Raw genomic sequence first — 23,855 nt, 5'->3', positions numbered from 1 at the left:
TCAGATGCTCCTAATTATGAACCACAGCAGTGCTTACACCCAGCTCTCCCAGATTCCGAGATTGGCTTTCTCCTATTTTAGGAGAAATTGCTCCAGAAATATTTGTTGGGCATGTCCAGGAATCTGGGTGATGAAGAAAGAAAAACATTGGCTACCACCTGTTCCGGGTGGGGCGCCGATCTCTTTGTCCGGGTCCCCTGTGATGGCGAATGTGATCAGACACTATTCTCTGCTGCTAGTGGAGGTTAATTGGCATCTCCTATGAATTTATTCAGATAAAAAATTGCCCCCTTTTCCTTCCTCATTTAAAATCCAAGGCTTTTAGACCTCCAAGACTGTCCCATCACCCCATCATTGTACAGACCCTGGAAAAGAAATGAGAACTAGAATCTAGAGATATTCACGTCTCAGAGAGGAGGAGGATCTAGTTGAAAAAGTGAAATACACTCTCCAGGGGAAGAAAAGCAGGGGGGATCTTCATCTGCCCTTTGCTCTGCATCCTTGGACCTCCGGCTTCTGAATGTCCCTCCTGGCTCTAACAACCTCATGTCTTCTGGGTAGCAACAAGTGGAGGATCTGGGGGGCGGACTGTAGAAGGGAGGTAGTCCCAAGCAGGTGGCTGGTCACAGACAAGGGCGGTTGGTATACACTGGTATAATGAGCCAAGAACACAACTAATGCATCATTGAGAAAAGCACTGGCTTTGGGATCAGAGGTAATGAGTTCTAATTCTGCCTCTGCAAACTGCTGCCTGAATAGTCTTGGAAAAGTCCTTTCTCAGCAACTCCCAGGCCTGAGATGGGGTCAAAGGTAAAGGAACATACTGTAGAGTTTGCAGAGATACCTGGTGAAATGGTCCAGGGCATGCAATATTTGTTGACTGACTTACTGAACCTCAGCTTCCTCCTCAGTAAAGGGTGGTCAGGGATGGGGAGGGGGCTCGTTAGCCAAGTGTTTGCAAGGCCAAAGGAGTTAAAGGGTCTGCGACTTGCATTCTCTGAACTCTGCTGAGCTTCAGGCAGGACCTCTCCCTTCTCCTTTTCTCCCTCCCCTCAAGCCACAATCGTGCAAAGGGAGGAGATGCCAGGTCAGAGGAGACAACGGCTGGCTATTTTACAGGGTCACCGGCTCTGTCCCAAGCCCAACCCTATCTGAGCTGAAATGATAGAATTTCCATATGGGGAGGAGCAGTTGGGCCCTGCTCCCCGGAATAGAAGGCATGGGTGCCTCTTGGATGGGGATGAGTTAGTTATAATTATCATAAAATAATAATAACAATATAATAGCACAAAGCACTTTGCTTTATATGTCATCTCATTTGATCCTGACACATGGCCAGTGAAATTGACATGGCCATGGAAAACAATATGTTCAGTGAAATTGATGTGATCATTGAAAGCTACATGACCATTGACAGTAACATGTTCAGTGAAATTGACATGTTCAGTGAAAACTGCATGACTGGTGAAATTGACATGATAGGAGAAGACTTGTCTGTCTTGGGCCAATTGGTCCAAGGTGAAGAATTGGCTATTGTTGTAAATCCAGGTTTGTCATGGGACTAAAGCGGTCGAGGACTTACATAAGAAAAGGAGAGAATCTGCTGGGGAGAATCTAGTCCGTCTTTGGGTCATGTTGGAGGGATGGGAAAGGAGAACTCTGTGCTCTAGGACTGAGCAGATTTCCAGGCTTGGAGGGGGTTGGGGTAAAGGAATAACAGAAAGAATGAGTTCACAGTCAGATTTTCTCCTGGAAGGAGGATCCTAGATCTCAAAGATGGAAAACTCCTTAGCGATCATTTAGTCCAACCCCCTTAATTTTTAGAGATGCTAAAACAGGGGCAGTGATTCTCTGGCCCATTCTTCCAGATGCCAGGTGGAGGGTGGAGTTGGGAGCAGATGCCCTGGACCCCAGGGAGGGGCAGATATGGCCCAAGGCCTTAAAGCTCCTAGAGCTGCTCTGAACCCCTGGGCCAGCCCATGCTCCTGATTATGGCAGATCCTGTTATCCCCAGACCTGCTAGTGAAATAAGAGGGAAGCTCTGGGTTAGGAGTCAGTTGTAGTCAGGAGAACAAGAGAGAGAAACCCAATACCTCTCAGCTCCAGGCACACTCCTGGGGTGTGGAGCACTTGAGCCATGAGACAAAGGCAGGCTTGGGTGGGGGGAGGTTTGCTTTTCAGAGGGAGGCTGGGTATCAGACAGGCCTTTAAAACCAGGATAAACAGTGGGCCAAGGCATCTGATTTCAGGTGGCTTACCCTGCCCAGAAAGGGAGGGGGTGGACTGGATGGGGAGAGAAAGAGAAAAGGAGAAAAAGAAAAAAGGAGAGAGAGAGAGAGAGAGAGAGAGAGAGAGAGAGAGAGAGAGAGAGAGAGAGAGAGAGAAAGGAGGAGAGGGAGAGAGAGGGAAAGAGAGAGAGGAGGGAGAGAGAGAAGAGAAAGAGAGAGAAGGGGAAGAGAGAGGGAAAGAGAGAGAAAAGAGAGAGAGGAGGGAAAGAGAGAGAGGAGGGAGAGAGAGAAGAGAAAGAGAGAGAAGGGAAAGAGAGAGGGAAAGAGAGAGAAAAGAGAGAGAGGAGGGAAAGAGAGAGAGGAGGGAGAGAGAGAGAAGAGAAAGAGAGAGAAGGGGGAAGAGAGAGAGGGAAAGAGAAGAGAAAGAGAGAAGGGAGGAGAGAGGAAGGAAAGAGAGAGAAGGAAGAAGAGAGGAGGGAGGGAGAGAGAAAGAGAGAGAGAGAGAAGCATTCTCTGGAAAGAGAAAACCTTTGATCTGTCCATCCCTATTATAGCCATACCATGGCCTGGAAGCAACAGAAGGCAGACAGAGCTGGGAATGATGAGACAGGATGCCTTGTTTGGCCCTAGGGAGGATCCTTTTCTCCAATCCCTTTCCTGTCCATCCCCCATCTCTCAGAACACACACAACCTGAAGCAGATTTCCAGGCTTGGAGGGGGTTGGGGTAAAGGAATAATAGAAAGAATGAGTTCACAGTCATATTTTCCCTTGGAAGGAGGATCCTAGATCTCAAAGATGGAAAACTCCTTAGCGATCTTTTAGTCCAACCCCCTTGATTTTTAGAGATGCTAAAACAGGGGCAGTGAGAAGATGGGTTGCCCAGGGTCCCCCAGGAATGAGGAGAAGAGCTTGGATTTGCCTGCCATGGCTGAGATTTTAACATTGTGGTCTTCTTCTGTGAAAGGAAGCACACAATTCTACTCAATATATCAATATTACATGGATGTTTGACCTTATCTGTGTGAGAACCCTGTCCCCCAGAAACCTTATTATAACATTTTCAACAACCATTAGAAGGCACCATGGCCAAACTTCATCTCCCTGAAACCAACGCGGTGACGAGCCTCTCTGAGCTTAACCAGGCTGGTCCTTGGACTAGACAGCTACAATCTGTCACTGGCTGGCGCTCAATCAGCAAGCATTGACTGAGGACCTACTATGTGACAGAAAGAGTTGTAGACAAAAGGGCAAATTGACGGAAGGAGCCTCCACTCTCTTACATGATGCTTTCCCAGCCAGTTTAGAACCTGTCCAAGCCTGAGTCTCGTGACATCACCTTTGATGCTTCCGTCCTCACTTCTGAGAAACGACAAGGCATTGGGAGAGGCTCTTGAGAGAAGTTTGCCACTTAAAAGAGTTTATTTTGGTTTGGAGGTCTTTGGGGAACATCTTGTCAAAATCCTTGTTTCTCACTCGGAGAGAAGAACAATTGCCGGCTTTATAGTCGCAGGTTTCTGGAGTGGATCTGCTCAGTTGCATGCATGAGTGAATGAATAAATGCATGAAATGAATGAATGAATGAGAAACCGCTCCCATCTCATCCACACATATTAGAAAAGACATTGATGAGCTGAAGAGTGCCCAGAGGACAACTGAAGTGATGAAGGTCCTTGGGTATGTCTTGGGAGGGTCAGTTGAAGGAACTGGGCATGGTTGGACCAAAGAAGAGAATACTGGGTGGGGGAAGAAGAGCAGATGGCAGGTGTGTGCTAGCTGTCTCAGTAACCAGGAGGAGGAGGAATCTGAAGACACAGGACAGAACTGGGAGCAAGGGGTGAAAGCTTAGGGGAGACAGATTGCGGTTGGTTGGTTGTCAAGAGCCCCTCCTAATAATTGGAGCTGTCTGGTTGGGTGGATGGGCGGTCTCCAATGGAAGCTCAGACCCTTCTCAGGGGCCCTCCCAGCTGCCATTGCAGCCCCCCCGAGTCTGGTTCCTGCTGTGGCGGAGCCCTGATTCTGTCACTGAAATGGAGCCCATTCACTGCTCACTGGGCGCTACTCACTGAAACTGCTGGGGTTTTTCCTTCCCACACAGTCAACACAGCCTGCTTTGATTCCCTGAAGCTTGCGGGTTGCTTCCTCCTTTGCATTCGGTGGCATTTCCATGCTGGAAGGACCCTCAGCCCATTTGTTGGGGAGGGGGGAGTCCACAAAGGGATGAGAGAGTCTGAGGAGATTAAAACCTTTACTCTGACCATAGCACTGGGCTCATCTCGAAATACAAACCTCCCTTCCCTGGAGGGTGGAGTTTCTGGCATTAAAACCACAGCCATTTCACATAGATTTTAGATCAAAAAATAAAAAGGAACCCGAAAGCTATAGTGACCAACTGCTGAGGAAACTGAGGCCCGGAGAAATGAAGCCATTTTGCCCAGGCTGATAAGACACAGCTGCTGTGCAGCTGAGGCGAGATTCAAGCCCGGCTTTTCTGATTTCAGCACCCAAAATCACACTGCCTCTTGGGACAAGGGAGAGATGCTGGCCCCTGATGGTCAGAGACCCCTCGAGGGCTGAGGATGATGGCCAGCCCTGGATCCTGAGCTGCCTCCACTCTAGCAGCCTCTCCTTTAGGTGAAGAGCATTTTGTACCCTGAAGATCCAGCCCCAGATTCCTCCACCCGCCCCTCTCCCCATGTCTGCCCTTATCAGATCTTGGAGACACTGTAAATATTTAATCCCGTGTATTTTCAAATTTGTTCAGAGCTGATTATTTAATCCTGTTCCTCCCTCCCACTGTCCATAATCCATGTGAATGTCAGAGTAAGAAGCACAAGGGATTCTGGGGACAGGGGAGGGGGAGAAGGGGAGGGGCTTTGCAGAGAGAAGGGGGCCCTAGAGGAGAGGCCTACCCATGTGTGGTTGGCCACGGCTAAGAAAACATAGCAATTAAAGGAGCCTAGATTCAGAGCTGGAAAGGACCTTCCCGCTATTCTAGCCTAGCCTATCATTTTATAAAGAAGAAAACCGAGTTCAGGGAAAGTGATTTACCCAGAGCCACACATTTAGCAAGTAATCATGGGATCACTGGAGGGATGTCAGAGCCATGGGCAACCCCAGGTAAATTGACACAGCCATCCTCCCAGAGGGTTATTTTCCTTCTGCTTAAAGACTTCCAGTCAGCCAATCGGCAAACATTTATTCAGCATATACCGGGTGCCAGGTACACTGCCAAGTGCTGCCCTTCAAGCCCCTGCTCTCAGGGAGCTCACAGTCAGAATGGAGGGAGGCGACACACAAACGCCTCTGCAGGTATAACTGTAGGCAGGATAAATTAGGAGATGATGCACTGAGGGAAGGCATTGTCATTAAGGGAGTGGAGGCGGGTCTGGAAAAGATTGTTACAGAAGACTTGGAGGAGGCCAAGAGATAGCAAGGAGGAAGGAGAGTATTCCAGGCACGGGCAGGGCCAGGGAAATTCATGGGAGAGTGAGGAGATGGAGGATCCTGTTTGGGAACCGCCCGGAGGCTTCTGCACCCAGGACTAAGCATGGGGAGTGAGGAGTGAGGTGTGAGGAAGAGGGGAAGGACCTGGATTGAGAAGGGCTTGGAATGCCTTGGAAATTTGACATTTTGATCCTGCTGAGGAAAAATCCTTGTTAAGACCTTTTTTCCTCCCTGATTTCAAATCTAAATCAGTCTTTTTGCATCTCTGACCAGAGCCTCTCAGTTCTGTCCTCTGGGGCCAGGATGAACAAGACTGATGGCCCAGTTCTCCAGCGGGACAGAACCTGTGCCTTCATGAGCCAGTGAGGAGAGAAGGGAGGTGGAGTCAGGAGGACGGGCTGTGTGTGTGCACACCTGTGAACACGTGTGTGCACACTGTACAAACATACAAACTTTCCCTCTTGGCAGAGGATTAATGGCATCTTCTGCTGGGACTCTGATGGAGGGTTGAGATTTGATGAGAAATTCATTTGAATAAAACCTGGTGTTTTGAGCGTAGCCCAAGATTATGTTAGCTGATATTTTCTTTGAAAAGAGCACTTCTGTGGGGTTAGGGTCTGTGGAGCTGAGCACTGGCTGTACTTACAGCCACAGGACTCTGGGAAAGCTATTTAGTCTTAAGGTGCCTCAGTTTCCTCATCTGTAAATGAAGAGTTTAGTCTACATGATTTCCAAGAACCCTTCCAGCCATTGCTCTAAGCTGCCCTAGTCTTAGGTCATTCCAATTAGGGAAGAAAAAAGGAAGGAACCCCAAGGTGGGTCAGAAGTTCTGACCCATATCTAATTTTCATGAGTGGCTAACTTTCTAGGCTCACTGCATATCCGTTTCCTTCACAATCTCACCATTCAACCTCCAAAGCTTCCTGCTTGCTCTTCTCCAAACTTGGCCATTCCATCTTGCACCTCTTTGCCTTTGCAAAGTCCGGTGGCTAGCTTACTTACATGAGTGATGGACTAATTCTTTTTTTTTCCCCTGAGGCTGGGGTTAAGTAACTTGCCCAGGGTCACACAGCTAGGAAGTGTTAAGTGTCTGAGACCAGATTTGAAATCGGGTCCTCCTGAATTCAAGGCTGGTGCTCTATCCACTGCGCCACCTAGCTGCCCCAGTGATGGACTAATTCTAAAAATGGGAATCTTCCCTTGGAGAAAAAATATCAATCCCGTTGGCTCCCCAAAGCACAGAAGGCATCTGGTCTTTCTTTGAGTCTTAAACTCTAATCACGATACTAGTGCCTGAGAACCAATGATGAAACCCAGTAACTCTTGGTTGAAAAGTGGGAGCACCCAGGGTCAGAATGCTGGATGTGCTCTGGCACAATTGTTTGGTCAGTTTTGCTGAACTGTTTTTAGGGAGGGTTTGGATGGGGATGGGGAAGGAAGTGGAGTAGCCATCCCCACCAAATCCCAAACACTTGTCACTCACAATAGCTGAGGCAATAGGCCTGAGAGAGAGACAGAGACAGAGTCAGTGACAGAGAGATTGAGAGAGACAGAGAAAGAGACACAGAGAGACAGGAGGCAGTGTGTGCCAGGCAATTCAAACCACCACCTCCATCACCTTGATCCCCATCTCCCCTCAGATCCTGAACCCAGAAGCCTTGTGAAGACCAAGGACTCTAGTCCTGGGCCACCATTCTGGGGAGATGCCACCTGGTCTTACTCCCACAGGGGCTGTAGCCATAGCCACAAGAGACACAGAAAGGAAAGTTCTGGTCACTCAAGTCCTGGATGTTAGCAAAGAGTTAAATATCTGAAACTGATAGCATTTTCTCAGTGGAAATGACATTGAAAAGGAAACACGAGCATCTGCTTTTGTTTAAGAGGCATTGCCGAGGACCGGGGACCTTCCATCTGCCAAGCAGCTAGTGCCTTCTTTATGTGTTGGGTCCCATTAGAATGTGGGCTCCTTAAGAACAGGGGCTTGTGCCTTTTCTGTTTATAGCTCCAGCACTTAACACAATGCTTTGCTTATAGTAAGTACTCAATAAATACTTAATCCATCATCAAGAAATAATTTCAGTATAGAAAAAAAAAATGAGACGTGGATAAAACTTTAGGAGAAAATCAAAACTTAAGGAAAACCACAACACAAAGTGATATCGACTTGCTCAAACAACAGTTGTGAATTATTTGCCTTTTAATTCTTATGAAATTCAATCAGCCGTGTAAATTAGTAAGAAGCCTTAATGAAATTTTGTAAAAGAACTCCATTAAAGTGAAAGTACGTGTTGCTGAATCGTTTAATGTACAAAGTCCCTTTTCCAGATAAGTCATTGGGAGGCAGTATTAGAAAGCCAGACTTAGGGGCAGCTAGGCGATGCAGTGGATGAAGTCAGGAGGATCTGAGTTCAAATCTGGTCTCATATACTTAACACTTCCTAGCTGTATGACCCTGGATAAGTCACTTAACCTCAATTGCCTCAGCAGGAAAGAAAGAAAGAAAGAAAGAAAGAAAGAAAGAAAGAAAGAAAGAAAGAAAGAAAGAAAGAAAGAAAGAAAGAAAGAAAGAAAGAAAGAAAGAAAGAAAGAAAGAGAGAAAAAAAGAAAGAAAGAAAGAAAAAGAAAGAAAGAAAGAAAGAGAGAGAGAGAGAGAAAAAAAGAAAGAAAGAAAGAAAGAAAGAAAGAAAGAAAGAAAGAAAGAAAGAAAGAAAGAAAGAAAGAAAGAAAGAAAGAAAGAAAGAAAGAAAGAAGCTGATGTGACCAGATCCCAGGTGTATTCCTACTAGAATCCTTGCAGTCCACCAAAGCAAAGAGAGCCCTCAACTTAAACCCATGCCCTGTGAGAGGTTTGGCCTTTTCTGAATCACGACCCTGCTGGCAGTCTGATGGAGTTTGCCGATGCCTTCTCAGAATAATGATTTTAGATGCATAAAATAAAGTCGGGAGGATTACAAAGGAAACAAATTTTATTGAACTATTGTTATTTAAGATGAAGAGCCCTTGCCACAGGAGGCTTGGTGGACAAAGCTGTTTCACTTGGAAAAGAGAAGCCAGTTGTGGGACACTTGTGAGCTGCCTTCAAGCCTCCTGTCAAGTGGAAGAAGGTTTATTCTGCTTGGTCCCTGAGGGGCAGAGCCAGGCACAGTGCGGGGAAGCTCCGGAGCATCAGATTTTGGCTTGATGTTGGGAAAGACTTCCCAGAAGTCAGGGCTAGCCCTACTGGGCTTGGGGGGGACTAGGAAGAAGCAGGTGGCCCCTCATTGGAGGCCGTTGAGTGAGAGCTGGATGTCCACCAATATGATGTAAGATAAACGAGATTCTTGTTGGTCTGTCTGGCCCAGACTCTGACATTCTTGGATCCTGTGAATTCCAGGGGAGGGAACAGAACTGGCTGTCCGACTTCCAGCGCAGCTGAGAGGGGGCCATGGAAATTCACATTACTGGAAAGGGCCACCTGCTTTGGTTACTGCTACACCTCAGGGTGCCCCGCGAGTCACGCAGCCCAGCCATGCTGCTGACGTCAAACTCAAAGGCGCTGCTGGCCTTGAAGCCCTTAGTTTGCCAGCAGGAAATGAAATTACTTGGATCCCATCTGAACTCGAGTTCTGGACCTTTGCACCGTGGTGACCTCACTCACTGGGGAAAGAGTTCTAGGGACTCAGCTGGTCCATCAGGGAAATCAAATATAAGTGAGAAGGACCAGAGGAGACAGGTCATGGAAACCCAACGCCAGCAGGAGGTGACCAGCCGGGTCAGAGGCTGCCGGGAGATCCAGAAGCTTGAGGGGGGTGAGAAAGTCAGTGGATTTATCGATCAGAGGGTCATTGGGAGAGGAGGGTTTCAGTTGATTGATGATGACAAAGCAGGCAACAAGCTCTTCACCTAATCTCCAATCATTGGTTGAGAGTTTGTTGCCGTCTAGAGAGAGTGCGCCTTTTGGAGAAGGCAGCTAAAGCTTCCCCCAGAGCTCTGGCTTGTTGGGATTTTATTTATTTCAGCAAGGGAGTCTCCAAAGACCCCATCTTCCAAAGGTAGAAATGAGGGAGACCACTCAGAAGGCAAAAGCCAAACCTTTTTTGGGGGGGGGCGGGGGGCTTGCTCAGGAATATGCTGGGAAATGTTTAACAACCAGCTCTCTAAGGGGAATAAGGTATTGTGAATGTGCTTTAAAATCTAATCAGCATTCTGTAGCATTTTCTCCAGCCTTTCTTAAATCTTAAGACAATCAACAAAAGAGTAAATCAAGTCCAGATTTGCAGGGTTTGCCCATTTCCGAGCTGTATGTGTTCACACTGAATGTTTAACGATCAGCTTGCTTCTCAGCAGATCTGAGCTGGTTCCAGCATGCCCCTGACCCCAGGGGAAAAAGGAAAGTGGGTTCTCCCTATCTTCTCTCTTCATGTTTCACTGTGTCCAGTTTGGGACTAGAGAAGAAAGCCTGGGTTTGGAGGATGCCCCTAAGTACTCTGTACTTTTGCTTAGGCCTAGAAAGGATCCCAGAGACCATCCACTCAAAACCTCTTCCTGTCACAGAGGAGTGAGAAAAGAAGGGCCTTACCCACGCTCACACAGGTGGCCTAATCAATCAGAGGGGCTTCAGAAGGGAGCCCTGAACTTGAGATCTGACCGGAGGGGGGTTGGGGGATGGAAGCAGCACTATTAAATCTAGGGAGGAGCTTCAGGGGACTCCCACTGACTCCCTTGAGCAGCAGAAGGGTTTCCTTTGGAAGAGGTTCTGACTTGTTCCCCTAATGGAGGAGGTGGAGGGGCTGATGGGTAGACTTGGCCACAGTAATGTCAGGTGCCTAGACTCAACCAGCATCCTGGGGGAAGCCCTTCCTGGCCTCCTTCTTATAGCTTCCTTCTGACACTATCCCCTATTTATTCTGGGAGATCTGGGGTGGACAAAGGGATCTACTCGTTGTCTCCTCATTTGGAGTGGAAAACCCTTGAAGGCAAGAGTTCCTGCCTAACTCCATCACTAAGTGACCCTGTGGTCAGGAAGGGAGAAGGAGGGGCTGTGGGCCCTAGAAGAAGTCAGAGGCTTTCTTGAGCTTGAGGACATCCCCTCCCCCTTTATAGTCAGCTCACTTTGAATTCTCCTGCTGAGTGCCAGGGTGGTTAGCACTGTGGATGGGGGTGGGGAGAAGTTCTATTGAATAGAATAGACATGTGTTAATCACCTACTATGTGCTAAGTACCAGGTTAGGTACCAGAATGCTCTTGGGTTTTTGCACTGATTCTTCCTTGTTTGTGTCTGAGTACTTTGCTGCCTTGTTCTCATTTTTTTCTGGGAAATGTGTGTGAGGATACATGTGTGTGCACATGTGTGTGACTAGAGAGGTGAATTTGGAATCAGGAAGACTTGGATTGGCATCCTGCCTCAGGTATTTAATAGCTCTGTGACCCTGGACAAGTCATTTACCTTTTCTCTGCCTCAGTTTCCTCACTGTGGGAACCTACTTCTTAGAGTTGTGGTAAGGATTAAATACACAAAACAATTTAAAAACCTGAAAGTTTTCAGGACATGCTTGCTGCATCTGTTGTGGCAGTGGCTGGCTGCCTGCCATTGCTGGCTTGAGAGTCTGGCTATCTTGTCTATCTTTGGAGCTCCCTGGAGAGAGGTGCCGTCAGGGGAGCTGCAAAGGATTCCTAAGGTTGGCCCCAGCTTGGCCTCCCCACACGGGTCTTTTGGACCCTTTGTTTTTGGTTTCGTGGGATCAGCCCGGCGTCCCTCCCTAGGCTTACAGGCCACACACGGGGCCTGGGGCCCTGGGAGCTGAGGTGAGGGATCTGGGCCCCGGCTGGGCTCACGGGTGTCCGGTGCAGGGCAGGAAATGAGGAAGGATGAGACTCAGTCTGTGCAACTGCTGACTTGTGACATCAGCTGAGTCTCCTTGCCATGTAGAGAGCCATGAGTCACCCAAGTAAGTTCCAGACACACTTCCTGTAGTGAGAGCCCGAGGCAGCGGAGTCTGCCTCTGTGCTCAGTGGGCAGAGGGGAAAGCAGAACTGATAGAGCATGGCAAGGTGCTTTGCATGGTTATCTCCTTTATCACAGACTTGTGAGCACCCACAGGTGAGTCGCACATCTGGGATGGGCCCAAACCGTGCTGTGTCTCTCTGGGCGAGGGAAGAAGCCTCACTCTCCCTGCAGAGGAATGGGCAACAAGCCCGGAGTCTGAATCCCAACTCTGCAGGACAACACAAAAGTCCTAAGTTCACTTTCCTCCCCTGTTACATGGGGAGATCCTTCCTCTAAATTCTGGCTTGTTTGGACTTGTTCCCAAGCAGGAGGCCCTGTCCCTGGTGTAGCAGAAGAGAAGGGTTCCCTTGTGTGAGGATCCCCGCAAGCCCCAGGCTAGTCCTTGGGATCATTTCTTGGACCATTTCTCCCCTGGGGAGATGGAAGGCTAAGATCTTCTGCGATCTGTAGGAAGAAAAGTGGATACAAAGTCAGTTCCCATTTTGGGACACCAATGGGTCATTTGACCAGGTCCCCTTGGAAAGTTACCATTTTCCTCTAAGTTGCCTTCTCAGGTTCCACCTTTTCATTGGCTGCCCATCCCCATGTTGGCTCTGAGAATACCCTCACTCCACACAACCTACCGATTCGTGCCTCCGGGCACTAGGGGTTGCCAGTCTTTTGAAGTTGGAATCACCTTGATTTTTTTAGTGATGTTTCTAGATGCTCATTGTGTCCAGCACCTTCTGACCTAAAGCAGAGGTTCTTAACATGGATCCATGAACTATTTTTAAAAATAATTTTGAAGCCTGTATTTCAACATAATTAGCTTCCTCTGTAATCCTGAGTATTTTATTTTGTTCTCTAAAAACATGATCCTGACAAAGGATCCATGGGCTTCACTAACCTGCCAAAGGGGTCAAGGATACAAGGTTGAATAGCTGTAACCTAAGATCACGAGGCTCTTACTGGCCTTTGATCTCTTTGGTTTGTTTTTTTAACCTCAAACAAAATTTCCAACACATTTTTCACCACATTCCCATTGCCAACTTGACATCAGAGTTAGTTGTTGTTCAATCATTTTTCATTCTTGTCTGCCTCTTTGTGATCCCTTTTGGGATTTTCTTGGCAAAGATACTGGAGTGGCTTGCTATTTCCTTCTCCACTGATTTTATAGATGAAGAGACTGAGGCAAGCAAGGTTAAGTGACTTGCCCAGGTCACATGGTTAGGAAATGTTTGAGGCCAGATTTGAACTCAGGAATCAGACTCTGTTCACGGTGCCACCTGGACATCCCATCAAAAGTCACTTTGTATCAAAACTCACAGTTGCTTAGTTTAGAAAAGCTTATTTCACTTTTCCTAGAATTTCTCCTGCTACTGGTATCAGTCGATCATTCGACTAGCAATTCAGTAAGCCCCAAGCCCAGTTTTTTCCCCTGGCCATCCGTTGGCTCACATTCATCTTGGATGCTCCAAAAATGGAAGGCACCCGAGTGTCCCATAAAATTATATTGTTATGCCTTTATGACTATAAAACCAGCTTTACTGACTCCTTTTGCCTTTTCAAGGAGAACCGTGTGACCACAGCCTCCTTCTGTTTTCTGGTTTTGTCTACCTTAAGGATATCAGTGTGGATACGGTTCAGTTCTTGTAAAAGTCTATCAATCCGTGGCTCAGTAGATCAGTCAACCAATCAGTAAGCATTTATTGTCTACTATGTGCCAGTCACTGTGCTAGGCACTGGGAGGGGCAGTATAGTAAAGGTACATTTAAAGTACTTCCAGCTAGGGCTCTGTTTTCTATATGACCTTTAAAAAAAGTGTGATTCTTTGTATCTTCTGACTCCTTTTCTTCCTCCCTGCCATCACTGAAGACACAGGAAAGGCCGTCCAAGACCCAGGGCCATGTTGTATTTTAACTGTTCCAGGAAGTGTTATAATCAAAGGGTCCTTTTCCTAATGGCCAGCCTCCTGGGACAGAACATGTGTTGCTTTGCTAGGCTGGCCCTCATGAAGCACAATTGTTCTCAGAAACGACGACCCTGAGAGGTGGCCCATGCCATGCCCCACTTGGGTGTATCTTCCCATGCTCTTTGCATGCTCCTTGTCTGCCTAAAACATAATCTATATTCTGCTCTTGCCTCTGCCAGTCCCCCACTGCTTCCACTTGTTGGAATCATCCCAAGTGCCTCTTCTTTCCCCTTCAAGCTTTTCCTAATCTCTCCATCACACACACACACACACACACAGACACAAACACACACACCTACATACAACAAACACACACACCTACATACACACAAACACACACACAAACACACACACACACACACACACACACACACACACACACACACACACACACACACACATTGATAGAAGGTGCTTCTCCTAGAGCCACTAAATTCTATTTCATGTTTGTTCTGGTTATCTACCTTGTTGATTTTGTCTCCCCCAGCTGCATTGTAAGCTCCTTAAGGCGGGTCTTAATCTATTTTCTCCAGCAGCTAGCATAGGTTTTTATATTTGGTGAATGCTGGGTAAAAGTTTGTCCAATGAATGAGTGACTATTTAGCCCATGTCCCTACTGGTTGACAAAGCTTCCCTCTCTACATCTGGCTTGCCAGTCTCCTCCTTTCCCCATTCCGTACTTAATTCTCCCTGGCATATCTTATCAGCATCATGCTTTGTGGCAATTCTGAATTCTGGGCTCCAGAGGAAATCTAGGTGATATAAAAACGAAACATGTCAACAAAATGATTTTTTAAAATATTCTCTCTTTCAAATATGTCAAGGGTACCAACTGAACAAGTTTTGGAAAGGCCAGACTGAACACTCTGTAAAGATGGGTTGGTTAGTTAGTGGATTGACTAATGGATCCAATGCCTTTCAGTCAAGCTGATTGTAAAGTGAATCTCTCTTAACTGAAATTCACCTATATGGTCCTTGTCACCTCTCCAAGGATGATGATCCTCAGGGAGCGGGAATATAAGTCTTCATCTTTGGGAAAGGAGACAAGTTCTTCACTATAGGGGAAAAAAGCAAGCTCCCAGAAGGCAGATCCTGTTTTGCTTTTGTATCTCCATTGCCTAGCACAGTGTATGGCATACAGTGGGTATTTAATAAGTGTTTGTTGTCTTGAATAATTTTGGCTTCTAACACAATCTTGCACATCACTTTTTGTGAGGCTGGGGATGGAGAAAACTCTGTTTTTTGTGTGTGAGGCAATTGGGTGTTAAGTATCTTGCCTAAAATACACAATGTCTGAAGCAGGATTTGAATTCAGGTCCTCCTGACTTCAGGGCAGGTACTCTATCTGCCATGGCATCTAGCTGCCCCAATAGAGGGAATAGAGAGGGAGAGGAATAAAATGAAACAACTTTCTTGCCAATGGAAATCAAGACTTACAACTTACAGTCTTAGGGAGTTGTCCAAGGTCACTAAGAGGATGAGTGAATTGCCTGAGTTCATAAGGTCATATGTTAAAGGTAAGCCAATTGAGTAAGAATCTGAGCAGATTCTCTATCCACTACACCATACTCTCTCTCACCATGGCATGGAGCACACAAATATTTGCTAATGATGAGAAATTGTGTAAATTAAAATAAAAATCCCACTTATCCCAGTGACTGGCCTGAAGAGACAGTTCATACTCTGGGCACCGCTTGAAATTCCTAGACACAAAAAGACATAATTATTCGGTCAGTGTCGATGAGGAAGGATGTCTGAAGCCCCGGGGATCCGGGCCTGGCTTGGCCCTGAACTGTTTAACATTTATCAGGCTGAGATGAGAAGGCTCATCATATTTACAGGTGACATGGAGCTGGGAAAGGGCAGCTAGCCTCTGGATGACTCAGGGCCAAGAAAGATCTGAATAGGTTAGACTATTGAACGGAATCGAACAAGATGACATTTAATAAGAATAAATGTAAAAGTCCTTCACTCGGCTTAGGAAAAAAAGCCACCTCATAAGTGAGTACAAGGTGTGAGTCATCTTTGATCTGAGCGAAGGAGCTGAGGGAAAAGCTGGGGGATGGTTTGAGCGGCGGCCTGAGAGCTGGATGTGAAGCAGCAGCCAAGAAAAGCAGTTTGGACAGTGCGAAGAGAAATAGAAAATACGACTGGGTCAGGGAGAAGTCACTCTGCCCTCAGATAGGCTCAGACCACATCTGGAATATGGTGTTCAACCGGGAGGACAAGAAATCTGGAAATGGCCGAAGGCCCAGAGCTGCCCGGGGAGTACTATATTGTTGAGAACACTGGAGTTAGGAAGACCTGAGTTCAAATCCAGTTCCAATATACATACTAGTTTTGTGACCCTGGGCGCAGGGTCTCAGTTTATCTCAGTTTCCTCAGCTGTAAAATGGCGGTATTATATATAATAGTACCTGTTTCCCAGACTGACTATGCAAATCAGATAAAGTGTTTAACACACAGTAGGCTTCTCTCCAGCACCACCCTCTACTGGAGAAGACAAACAGGATGGTCAGGGACCTCAAGATTGCGCTCTATGAAGATCAGTTTAAAGAAATAAGAGTGTGTAGGGAAGAGGAGATTTGGGGTATAACTTTCAAGTGTTGAAGGGCATATGTGAAAGCTCTGTACTATTTGGCCCCAGATCCCAGCACTAAGATCGATGACTGGACCTTTTTTGGGGGGAGAGGGGAGTTTAGGAAATACTTCCTAGCAATGAGAAGTGCCTCAAAATGGACTCCTTGGGGAAGTAGTGAGTCCCCTGTAATTCTGTGTCCTCAAGCCACGCCTGGATGAACTTGTTGAGCATATTGTAGAGAAGATGCTTGTTTGTCTGAGTCAGACTCCACGGCCCCCGAGGTTCTTTCCAGTTCGGTGTTTCTGTAATAGATGATGTGTTCCCATCCTTACCACATATCTGCAGATTGGATATTATTATGATTGTTTTACAGATGAATAAACAGAGGCCCAGAAAGCTTAAGGACCTTCCCTAAGTTAGGTAATGGAAGAGACAGGACTTGGAGGAGGACTTTGGGAGTCAAACTCCAACATTCTTCCTAATTTGACCCAGAAGCTGCAGAGCCTCCTCTTTGGGAATATCCAACCCTGACCTCTCTCAGGAGCTCTAGGCTTGTACCACAAACTGCCTGTGGATGTCTGCGGCTGGATATCCCAGAGACATCTCCAACTTTACACATCCAGAAATCATTCTCTCTCTCTTCCCCAAAATGCCCCCCATCCTAACTTTCCTAATACTATAAAGAGCACTACAATCCTCCCAGACTCCCAGGCTCCCAAACTGGGTGTTACCTTCAATGCTTCAATCTCTCTTACACCCCATAACCAATCTGTTACCTTAGCCTGTAGGTTCAATCTTTGCAACATCTCTTGAATGTGGTCCCATCTTTCTTCGGATGCTGCCATCACTCTGGTTGAGACCCTCATGCCCTCACATTTGCAATAGCTGTTGGTGGGTCTGCCTGACTTCTGCCTCTCCTTTCTCTAGTCTAGCCTCCACTCAATGATTTTCCTAAAGTACAGGTTCTAGACTACCTTCTCGCCCTTCTTCCCTCCATAAACTTCAGTAACTACTTATTCCTGGATCAAATGTAAGATCCTCTGTTTGGTCTTGAAAGCTCTTCATAGCTGGCCTTTTCCTAGCTTCCTAGCTCTCTTACGCCTTCCCCTTTCACACTCTTTACTACTCCTCACTGTCTTTTGCACACGTCACCCCATCTCTTGGCTCTGGGGATATTTCCTGGCTGCCCCCCAGTCTGAAATGTTCTCCTCTTCAACTTTGCTTCCTTCAAGTCTCATCTTTTACAGGCAGTCTCCCCCAAGCCCTCCTAATTTTAGTGCCTTCCCTCTGCTGATTACCTCTCATCCATCCTGTGTATAGTTTGTTTGAAGATGTTTATATGTTGTCGCCCCCATTAAACTGTGAAGTCCTTGAGAGCAGGGACTCTCCTTTCTTTGTATCTCCGGTGCTTTACACATAGTAAATACTTATTGACTGACAGCCTGAGACAGAAAAGAGATAAAAGAAAATGAAACTCATCTATTCCCATCCTTTGGTGCTCTGACTGGGGCAGCTGCTTGTGTTCAGAGTTCATTGTAGTAGAGACAAACCTGAGGGCGCTGGATTCTACAACTGTATTTGGAAGGAACTGATGAGTTTATATAGTTCAACTTTCTCATTTTGCAGATGAGCAATCCATACAACTACAAGTAGCTTGGTCAAGGTCACACAGCTTTAGAGTTGGGAGGGGGGTTTGAGATTATACAATCTAACTTTCTTCGTAGTTTATAGATCAGATTCCTGGAGAAAGGTTAGGCAGCCTCCCGATACCCACAGTGCACCACTCTGGGCCATACTGCTATCTGAGAATTAGGGGGATCTCAGGGATAGGGGCTTTCTGGGGAAAACTCTGTGAGAATTTTAATCTCAGAGAGAATGGGAGCTCTTCCTGACTGCAGCCAAGTCAAGGGTATTATTTGTAGCCAACCTCGGGGCAGATCCGTGCTCTCTTCCCAGGCAAGTCTTTCTAAAAATGCCCGTGTGGGCCTCCAGAGGCTTAGTAAATGGGCTGCCCAGTGTCTGTTGGATGGGGCTGGAGACTTTTCAAAGCTCTTTTCCCTTCATTAGCTTCTAAGTAGTCTGTCCCTTCCAAAATTCTTTGGGTCAGTTCACCAGAGTACAGTATGCTGGACTAGTCACTTAGGATACAAAGGCTTAAAAATAAAGCATTTCCTGCCCTTGAGAAGCTTCCTTTTTACTGGAGGACATAGCATGGGAAGAGAAATAAATACAAAGTATATATAGAGTTATATAAAGTATCATTTTAAGAAGGAAATAATAGTAACTAATGAACTATGCTCAGAAGATCTAATGCCTAGAAGTAGCAGTGATACAAAGTATCATTTTAAGAAAGAAATAATAGTAAAATGGGGGAAGGCCCCAACTGTGCTCAGAAGGGCTGATGCCTTAAAGTAGCAGTGATACAAAGTATCATATTAAGAAAGCAATAATAGTAACAATGGATTGATGTCTAGAAGTAGCAGTGATACAAAGTATCATTTTAAGAAAGAAATAATAGTAACAAGGGGGAAGGCCCCTGAAATGTGCTCAGAAGGACTGATACCTAAAAGCAGTGATACAAAGTATCATTTCAAAAGAGAAAGTAACACTGTAGGAAGACTGTCTAGAGGCAACAGTGTTAAGCTTAGAGGAACTGCCTAGGCAAAGGCAGGACTATGGGAATGTAGTATACAGAAACAATAATCAGACATGTTGGCCTAGAATAAAAAGGATGTTAAGGAAAGTAATTTGAAGAGATCTGTAAAGGAGAGCCTAAAGATAGAAAGCTAGAGGAGTGCTAAATTACTGGAGGCAGTGTGGGATTATGGATTTGGAATCAGAGGCCCTGGGTTCAAATTCTGACTCTGCTACTTATTTCTTCCGTGACTCTGGGCAGTTCTCTTCACTTAATTGGAAAATGAGGGCATGGGCTAAATGATCTTTGATCTCATGGAGGGGAAAAGAATATCATTTATATAGGGTCAGATCCTGTGGAAAGCATGGTTACAAATATTATCTTTGACCTTCACAGCAGCCCTGCAATAGAAGTGCTATTATTATCCTAGTTTTACAATTAAAGAAACTGAGGCAGACAGAGATTTGATGGCCTACATTGCTAGCAAACATGTGAGGCAAGATTTAAACTCAGTTCTTTCCTACCCCAGAAAGAAAGTTAGGGAAGAAGCATTTGTATGGTACCTACTATATGCCAAGCATGGTGTAAGTGCTTTACAAATATCTCATTTGATGAAGTGATTCAGGCCAGTTCCATAGACTTCTGATGGAGAGAGCCATCTGCACGTGGGGGGGGGGGGAGGAGAGACTAGGGGAACTGTGTGGATTACAACACTGTATTTTCACCATTTTTGTTGTTGCTTACTTGTTTTTCTTCATTTTTTTTTTTTTACTTTTTGACCTGATTTTTTTGTGCAGTGTGATAATTGTGTGAATATGTATAGAAGATTTGCACATGTTTAATATATTCTGGATTAGTTATTATCTGAGGGAGGGGAAGAAGAAAGGAGGGATGAGACATTTGGAACACAAGGTTTTTTCAAAGGTGAATGCTGAAAACAATCTTTGCATGTATTTTGAAAATAAAAAAGCTTTATCCAAAATAAAATAAAATATTATTTCATGTGATCCCCAGAAGAAAGTGCTATTATTAAATATTATTTTTAAAAAGGTTTTAAAAACCAAATATCTCATTTGAGCCTCACAACTCCAAGGGTGAGTGCTGTTATTATCTCCATATTATGGTATAGGAAACCAAGGTAAACATAGTTAAGTGACTTGCCTGGGCACACAGCCAGTAAGTGTGTGGGGCTGGATTTGAACTCAGGTCTTCTTGATTCAAGACTGGTGTTCTATCCACTGAGCTACCCAGCTGCCCCTGTAAAGTGGGCAGTCTTTGTCCCTATCCCTCAGATTGCTGACACATATTAGATTGTGCATCTGCCCAAATGTTCCCACAGGGACCCTTCAGGTTATAGACGAGGCACCGGCCTAATGCCCCGAAGGAGCTTCCCTAGCCGGGAGTTCCCTGCCTAGCAGTGCCAGCCCAGGTCCAGCTCCCATGCCTTTTCCCAGTGTCGGGATGCAGTGAGTCTGTGTTAACCGATGCTTATTGTGTGACTGTTTGTCTTTTCCAGCTGCTCCTACCAGGGGAACTGGGGGCCTGCACCTAGAAAGCAGGATGAAAAGATGGCAAACTTCTTGTTACCTCGGGGCGCCAACAGCTTCCGCCGGTTCACTCGAGAATCTCTGGCAGCCATTGAGAAGCAGATCGCAGAGAAGCAGGCCCGGAGTGTCACTCAGGAGAGCCGAGACACCTCAATCGAGGAGGAGAAGCCGCGGCCCCAGCTGGACCTGCAGGCATCCAAGAAGCTGCCCGACCTCTATGGCAATCCACCTCGGGACCTCATTGGGGAGCCCCTGGAGGACTTGGACCCCTTCTACAGCACCCAAAAGGTTAACTGAGGCCCGGGAGCCCATGAACGCCCTGGATGGGGAATGCTTCCAATCCTCAGGAGGGGTGTAGGTGTGGGGTTCCGTCGGTGAGCTGGCAGGATTGGGTCCCTGAGTGATTTCTGTTCTAGTCATCACTTCCAGGTTCCCGGGTGAAAGGTGACACAAAGTGAGGCTGACAGTTTGTTATTAAACTGGGAATTGTTATTAAATTGTTATTAAACATGGGAAATTTCAAAACATCCATCCATCATCTTAACTTATACAGGGCGCAGAGTGACTCTAATCCTGGGCAGGTTCTCCCTTCTGGAGACCCAGAGAATCCCTGAATAAGAAGGGAACCCTGTGACTGGGAAGGCAGCAGAGCAAAGCAGGCTGGGTCTGTAGCCCCAAAGCCTCCGTTCTGTCGCTGTGACTTTCAGTAAGAAAGTCTTCTATAAAATGAGGTCTAGCCCATGGAAAGGCCTTTAAGATTCCTCCCCTTTGTTTTCTTTCCATTCTTCATTTTTGATGGGATTTGAATTTGTGACTTCCCACCTCCCTAGCCCATGGCTTTCTCCCTGCTCTCCGGCTATCAGCACCCCTTCGCTTGCCCCATGGTCCCCCTTTACTCGCCCCTTGACTTCACTATGGTTCCCTCAGCAGACTGGCTCTGCGCACTCAATGCACTCACCAGTTTTCCTGCTGCCCTCAGCTAACCATAGAATGATGGAGATAGCAGGAGGTGGCAGTGAAACTGGCCCCTTGGGATGCTGTGGGACACGGGGATAGTCTGGAGACACGGTACCCTTTCATCGGCATGGAGACCTGAGGGGAAGCCAAGAAGCAACTCTGTGCTCCCTGGGTTGGCCGGAGGGGCTGCTGGTGCTCTGACCTTAGCGGCCCAATGGTTTGGGGCCAGCCCAGGTCAAATCTATCACATGGCTCTGGGATAGCGCCATTCTGGGGAGGAGGGGGAATCTGCTTGCTCTTTGGCTGAGTATTGATCCCTAGGACCGTCTTGATTCTACTGCCAACCCCTTAGCTTCAGCCTCCTTAGCTGCTCCTCCTCCTGGGCTCCTTCGAACCAAAGGGTCCTGAGCAGCATTCCCTGCTGTCCCTGGCTCACCTGCATGTGGGGCCTCCCGAGCCTATCCTGGAAGCTGGCTGCAGTGCTCCCTGAGGCTCTTCCTGCATTTGGGGCCCTGTGTCCCAGTGGGGAGTGTGGGCAGCTTGCTCCCCCCTCAGACTGGCTCTGCCCTGTGGCCTGGCCCGGCATCCGGCCATCTCCCTGCAGGAGGAAATGAGATTTGCATGGGTAGCAGGCCTGTTCCCAAGAAGGGCTGGGCCCTGGAGGTCAACAGTGAGGCAGATAGACCTAGAAATGGAAAGGACCTCAAGATTAGCTAATCCAAATGCCCCTCCCCCCCCATTTATTCTATATAAGAGGAAATGGAGGAGGTTAAGGGACTCTGGGTCTTAAGATCCAAGTCAGAGCTCCCAGGGACTTCAACAGCCATCTAGTCCAACACTCCCCTCATTTTACAGATGAGGAAACTGAGAGCAATGGGACTTACTCAAGGTCACACATTTATTATATCACACAGATATATTAACAGAGGAGGATTTGAACTCAGTTCAATCTAACACCAAGTACATGTTATTGATTTTTCTGGTGGGAACTGACCTGGAATGAGTGTGTGTGTATGTGTGTGTGTGTGTGTGTATTGTATATGTGGTGTGTGAGTGTATGTTGTGTATACATTTGTATAAATGTATGTGTATGAGTGTGTATACATGATATGTATGGTTTGGGGAGTGAATATATATATATGTGTGTGTGTATTTGTGTGTGTGTGTGTTGTGTGTGTGTGAGAATGTGTATATGTGTTTGTGTGCTATGTGTGTGAATATATAGTGTGGGGGATATGAATGTGTGTATGGTATGTATGTGTAGTGTATAGGTGAGTTGTGTGTATGTATGTGAGTATATATTTATGGGGGGGTGAATGTGTGTGCATGTGTGTATCTGTGTATGTGATATATAAATATATATGTTGTGTATGTGTGTGGGTATGAATGTACATGTGTGTATGTGGGGGGGGTGTCTGTGTGTGTGTGTGTGTGTGTGTGTGTGTGTGTGTGTGTGAGCATGAGTGTGTCCATAGTGGTGTGTGCGAGCATGAGTGTGTCCATAGTGGTGTGTGCTTACAGACCACTCCATGCTGACTCTCCCTCTGCCATGAATGTCTGAGCTGTGGAAGCGGGGGATCATGGGCCTTTCTGTGGGCATCGGAGGAAGGTTCCAAAAGATCATCCTGGGAAATAGCAGTAATTCAGAGTAAAGGAACTGGGTGAAAAGCTGGTCTGGAGACCTTTGGTTCATAGCATGGATGGGATTGATTGAGATCAAGCTTAGGGTCAGAGTCAGCCCAGATTATGGGGAAAAGAGAACAAGCATTTGCCAAGTACCTACTGTGCGCCAGGCACTGTGCTAAGCACTTTACAAATATTATCTCACTTGATCATCATAACAACCCTGGGAGGGAGGGGTCGCTAGTTTTTCAGATGGGGAAACTGAGGTAGGCAGAGGTGAGTGACTTTTCCAAGGTCACGTAGCTAGCAAATGTCTGAGGCTGGTTTTTAAATTCTTGCTTCCATCCACTCTATGCACTGTACTATCTAGTAAGAAAGAAGTTATGGAAAATTCTAAGGCATGCTCTGACATTATTCATGGGCAGAAAGATCAGACATTAGAGATGGAGGGTACTTAAGAGATCTCCCAGTCCTCAAATAGAATTGAGGATAAAAGAGAGACCATCCTAAAGCACTCAGAAGGATCCACATGGGCTATGTGCTGGCTTATTGAGATTATCTATGATTTATTTTATTTTTTTTTTAATTTCATTACATATTTCTCATTCATATTTCCAGTTTATTATTTCTTTGGTCTGCACTTGGGAGCCTTCAGGACTCTATGCACCCTGAGACTATTTTATATCTCTGATCTAGTCCAGCCCCTTTTTTACAGATAAGGAAACTGAGGCAGACAGTGATTAAGTGACTTTCCCAGAATCACACAGCCAGTCATTGTCAGAGTAGGATTCCTGATTCCAAGATCATCACAGTGGGTAGTATCCCCAGGGCTGCCATGAGTCTCAGACACACTTCTGGCCTCCACCTGGCAGAGTGTGGGGAAAGGGGGGAGAGAGTGACCT

The 23,855-nt window shown here is 46.5% G+C and overlaps 1 protein-coding gene across 1 annotated transcript in view; it reads left to right on the top strand.

Annotated features, from left to right (window-relative positions):
• SCN5A (sodium voltage-gated channel alpha subunit 5) overlaps positions 1-23,855 on the top strand; it is a 175,765-nt gene that overhangs the window by 24,886 nt on the left and 127,024 nt on the right. The window contains exon 2 of the mRNA XM_074284385.1: positions 20,343-20,661. Within this exon, the coding sequence (XP_074140486.1) occupies positions 20,395-20,661 (267 nt within the window). The 5' untranslated portion in view covers positions 20,343-20,394. The remainder of the gene's footprint in view (positions 1-20,342; positions 20,662-23,855) is intronic.

Source organism: Sminthopsis crassicaudata, chromosome 1 (assembly GCF_048593235.1).
Source record: "Sminthopsis crassicaudata isolate SCR6 chromosome 1, ASM4859323v1, whole genome shotgun sequence".
In the NCBI taxonomy this organism is placed as follows: domain Eukaryota; kingdom Metazoa; phylum Chordata; class Mammalia; order Dasyuromorphia; family Dasyuridae; genus Sminthopsis; species Sminthopsis crassicaudata.
This window is presented reverse-complemented; position numbering and strand designations above follow the sequence as displayed.